Here is a 4,891-nt window from a genome sequence, read left to right on the forward strand (position 1 = left end):
AAAATGTCTAACAAATTTAATTAAATGTGATTCATTTTGTATTGCGTGATGTGTTAAATTTCTCCATCTAAATATCTAACTAAAAAGTTGACTATTTTTGCATCAAGTTAATTGCATTTCCTCTCTCTACTTCGTGCAGGCCTTCAGCTCTAGAATTGGCATAGACGTTTCAAGGGTTTCTGAGCGATTGGGAGCCTTGGTATGAGAGTAAATTGATTTGTGCAAAATATATATAGATAACTATATAAATTAAACATCCCATGGATGGTACATGATATCCAATTATTAATTGACGACATGTTGGGGGTGGAAAAAAATAATTAGCTAGCTATTGTCTTCTCCATGTTGGTTTCAACACATGATCAACGTATGAAAAAATGTTGATTGATCTCGGTCTATACTCTATAGTCACCTACAAATTTATAGTAACAGGTTTTGGGATGGCATACCTAGTTGATGTGTTGATAACAGTTTAATCGTGTTATAGAAACCGAACATGCTTGTGTTGTCTCTAAATGTGCAGCTCTGACTTTTTTCCCTGCAAAAATCAGGCACTACCATGCATGCACGGCAATCTGCAGGTCCTCAGGTACACCGACCAGTCCAATGTGTCTCCTCCCAAGGAGCTTGTCAGCAACAATGATATAGGTGGAACCGAGAAGGTGTCACACCCCGAGTGTGAAACATTGGTTGGGCAAGACCAAGCGATGTGGAGTTCCATGCTTGCGTCAATATCACCAGAAATATTCGAGTAGGTGCCGGCCATGTAAACTGTACCCGAGCCCTGTTCTACCTTGAGGTGCATGTTCTCCTCTCAATCCAAGGCAAAGGCCTTCCAAGTCCGCATGTAATTGGCAATTCTAAGAATAATGTCTCTCACTAATCGACTACTTCAACAAAGTAAAGGAAGTCGTCCATACTATTTTTTTTTTTTAGAAAAGGAGGATGACCCCCGGCCTCTGCATCTGGGAGATGCATACGGCCACTTTATTGATTATTCTCAAGGACCTTACAAAGTATTACAACAATGTGCCTGAATCCACCATCTTGGCAACATATGCCGCTACTCCTATCCAAAATGATGAAGGGGTGCTAGTTGGGCCACTACCCAGACCACTCACCTAAGCCTAACATCAAAAGCCGGAACCGAAACACATTCGGAAGCCCCAGCCGAGCCACATACCGGGTCTGGGGCATAATCCGGTCAGACGCACTCGTGTGTCGTCGCCGCCATCTTCCACAGGTCCGTCTTCAGATCAAATTGAGGCTTCTACCTTGTCTGGCCACTCAGCTATCGACGTCACCACGACACCAGACAGCTTCGTCCTCCTGCGCGAGTCCATCGCCACACATCGGACGCCGAATCTCCACTGCGCCACGCCGCCGAGATACGCCGCCATCCATGAGTAGGATGAAGCACCGCTCCGCCGAGACCGGCAGGGCTTCTGAAGACCAATCCGCCGCCAAGCAACCAAAGCATCACATCCACCCCAAGCTCACCAAGAACGACACCCCCAAGAAGGTGACGACGCCCGGAGCGCCGCTGTCGCTCAATCCGGCATGGATTTGGGCTTTCGCCCGGCATACGAGCTGGGTGTAAGGAAGAGGGGAAGGAGGCAATCTGGACGGCGCCTCCAAGAAGGGTACGGCGCCCTCGGGCGTCGCCGCCGTCGTGACCAGCACTGCTGGCCTCGGATTTCTCCGGAGCCACCTCCCACCTCCAGCCGCCAAACCGGTACAACTCCGACGACAAAGGCCGCCGAAAGCAGGACCATTGGAGGCAGCCCTGGTTGAAGTAGACGGAAGCCTTCAGATCTGGATCGGGCGCCGCCAATGCGATTCCCGATCCAGCGTCCGATCTACGCCGCCGAAGACCGAACGCGCCCGCGCCGCGCCTTGCGCGCCCTCGCCACGCCATCCCGAACACGGCAACCCTCGCCGGTGCGCGCACCCGCGCGAGCGCCGCGCCGAGTCCCCGCCCGAACGAACGGCCCGCGCCGCCCCTGCTCGAGCTGGAGGAGGGAAGGGCCCCGCCGCCGCCGAGCCGCGCGGGCTTCGCCCGGCAACGTCCGCCGGCGGCGGCGAGGGAAGGAGGGGCCGGAGGGGCCTGCGCTGGCGGCGGCTAGGGTTCGCTCCCGGGCCGCCCGCGGGAGCGACCTGGGGAGCCGTACCAGTCGTCCATACTATGCCATGCTAGTATCTCCTCTTGACAAAGAGGATGTGGTCAACTATGTGTTGTGTGACCTTGGCTCCAACTACAATCCCCTATTGTCATCGATCACAACTCAATCAAGAATTGGTGTCCCTTAGTGATTTGTATTCTTGTCTACGTCTTTCCAAATCATGTTGGGGCAGCAATACCTCTCATTCCAGGGTAACTCTTCGGGCAAATTTACTCCACCTGGCTTGGTGCACACGAAACATGCCCTATATATAGAAGGTCTATTCATCACCCAGGATGTAGAATAACTTATTCTTCTTACGATCATTTCATATATAAATTGTATTTAATACAAATAGTTACATTTATATTGATTCACTGCGAAAAAATTGGCATAAGGAAAAAATAGATCATAAGACAAGAAAAATTGCATTTTATGTACATTTTATACTATGTTTACGTAACATAAAATATTTTTTACAACGATTATATATTTCTTGCGTTCTATTTTTACGTCTGAAATAAGAAAAAAATTGTGGAACGAAAAATTATGGCGCATTGATGTTAAAATAGAGGGGGGTGAAGAACAAGTATTCCTCACCCAGGGTGATGAATAGTCAATGATGCAAGTTCACAATGCTCCAAGTTCCAAGATGCTCTGCATGTTCTGTATTTATTTAGGTGGGTTGTTAAGAGATAGAACTGTAAACATGTTGCATATCAGCTCTTCCCCCTAGATTTGCCACTGCCTCCTCCTCTGTTCTCATGGTCGTCATCTCCTCCATTCCCCACGGTTTGCTTGATAATAATATTTGTTGATATGTGGTAATTATTATGGGTGTACACACCCCGTTAATAATAATTATGGTTCAACGCGTGCCCCGCAAATTGCATCCTTACATAGTACTCATGTTGCTCCTATGTTGTCGCCACAAGCATCTTCATCTACCTCGGATCCAATTTTAAACGAATTATGGCAATATTTGCATAAGATGTTTCAAGAAACTTCCGAAAATGAGCCAAAAGTAAGGATTCATGTGTACCAAAAGCTTTATCTTGAAAACTTCGATGTCGTTTTGTACCCTCAAGGTTATAAGGTTCTTGATTTTGTTAAATTTAGCGGTGAGGGGAGAAAAACAATGTGGGAGCATGGTACTCAATATCTGACACAGTTGGGTATAGGAAGTTCCATAGAAAAACTGAAAGTGCGTTTATTTCCCCTATCTTTAACTAGCACTTCAGTTTCTTGATTAATTTTTTCCTTTGTCACATGGATCTATTCTATTGTGGTCGCAACTAGAGCAAAAGCTTCAGGATCACTCAGAAATAATAAGATAAAATTGTCACATCTTACATCGATTAGACAAAGTCATGATGAATCAGACACCGATTATGTCAAGAGATTTAGAGATATAAAAAACCGATGTTATAGCTTAATGATAACCGAGAGAGACTTAGGGGATCTTATTCTTAATGGTTTGAAAACCCACATTGAAGAGAGGCTAGAAAGTTATAGTTCTTAAATATTAACCAAGTCTTATAAAAACCTTTGGCCCAAGATAGTCGAAGTAAAGAGGTTCATAGTTCTATAACCGATCGTCCTCTAATGCATATATTTGAGTATAATGATGATCATTCGGACCATGAGGTCGACGCCTATAGCACTGAATTTTTTTTTCCTTAAAGGCCAAACCTTATACATGCAATGCGCCTAAGCTGATTTGCGAGAACCATGATGAGGAGATGGAATTTACTTTTGATATATCCAAGTTTTATAAAGATATTTGATACTCTCTTGCAAAACAAGATGATTAGAATGCCACATACCTTGCCGCCGTTTGAGGAGCTAAAGCGGCATGCATATTGGTCTAAGTGCATCTAGTGGCACCCCTAGTTGGTTTTGGAGTATTGACGACAAACTTGGTTGAGGGACTAATGTGTTTGTGAGAATTGTAGGATAACACAGGTAGTAGTTCCTCATTGATTCGGTTTACCTACCAGAGATGACCCATAAAAATGCATGAAGACATTGAAGACAATGGTGGTTCGTGAAGATATTCACTCGAAGATAATGACCTGTGAAGACATTCACTTGAAGACTATGGAGTGCGAAGACATAGTGCTACATCTTGAGCACTGCGTTGGTTTTCCCCGAAGAGGAAGGGATGATGCAGCAAAGTAGCGTAAGTATTTCCCTCAGTTTTTGAGAACCAAGGTATCAATCCAGTAGGAGGCTACGCGCCATTCCCTCGTACCTACACAAAACAAATAAATCCTCGCAACCAACGCGATAAGGGGTTGTCAATCCCTACACGGCCACTTACGAGAGTGAGATCTGATAGATATGATAAGATAATATTTATGGTATTTCTATGATAAAGATGCGAAGTAAAATAAAAGCAAAGGAACTAACTAAGTATTCGGAGATTAATATGATGAAGATAGACCGGGGGCCATAGGTTTCACTAGTGGCTTCTCTCGAGAGCATAAGTATTCTACGGCGGGTGAACAAATTACTGTTGAGCAATTGACATAATTGAGCATAGTTATGAGAATATCTAGGTATGATCATGTATATAGGCATCACGTCTGAGACAAGTAGACCGACTCCTGCCTGCATCTACTACTATTACTCCACTCATCGACCGCTATCCAGCATGCATCTAGAGTATTAAGTTAATGAAAACAGAGTAACGCCTTAAGCAAGATGACATGATGTAGAGGGATAAA

The 4,891-nt window shown here is 45.0% G+C and overlaps 1 protein-coding gene across 1 annotated transcript in view; it reads left to right on the forward strand.

Annotated features, from left to right (window-relative positions):
* The window catches only part of LOC119304258 (transcription factor bHLH167-like), a 20,966-nt gene extending 20,031 nt beyond the window's left edge, over positions 1 to 935 (forward strand). The window contains exons 4-5 of the mRNA XM_037581435.1: positions 140 to 199; positions 552 to 935. Of these exons, the coding sequence (XP_037437332.1) occupies positions 140 to 199; positions 552 to 755 (264 nt within the window). The 3' untranslated portion in view covers positions 756 to 935. The remainder of the gene's footprint in view (positions 1 to 139; positions 200 to 551) is intronic.
* The last annotated feature ends 3,956 nt before the right edge of the window (positions 936 to 4,891 follow it).

The sequence above is a fragment of the Triticum dicoccoides genome, chromosome 5A, assembly GCF_002162155.2.
Source record: "Triticum dicoccoides isolate Atlit2015 ecotype Zavitan chromosome 5A, WEW_v2.0, whole genome shotgun sequence".
In the NCBI taxonomy this organism is placed as follows: Eukaryota; Viridiplantae; Streptophyta; class Magnoliopsida; order Poales; family Poaceae; genus Triticum; species Triticum dicoccoides.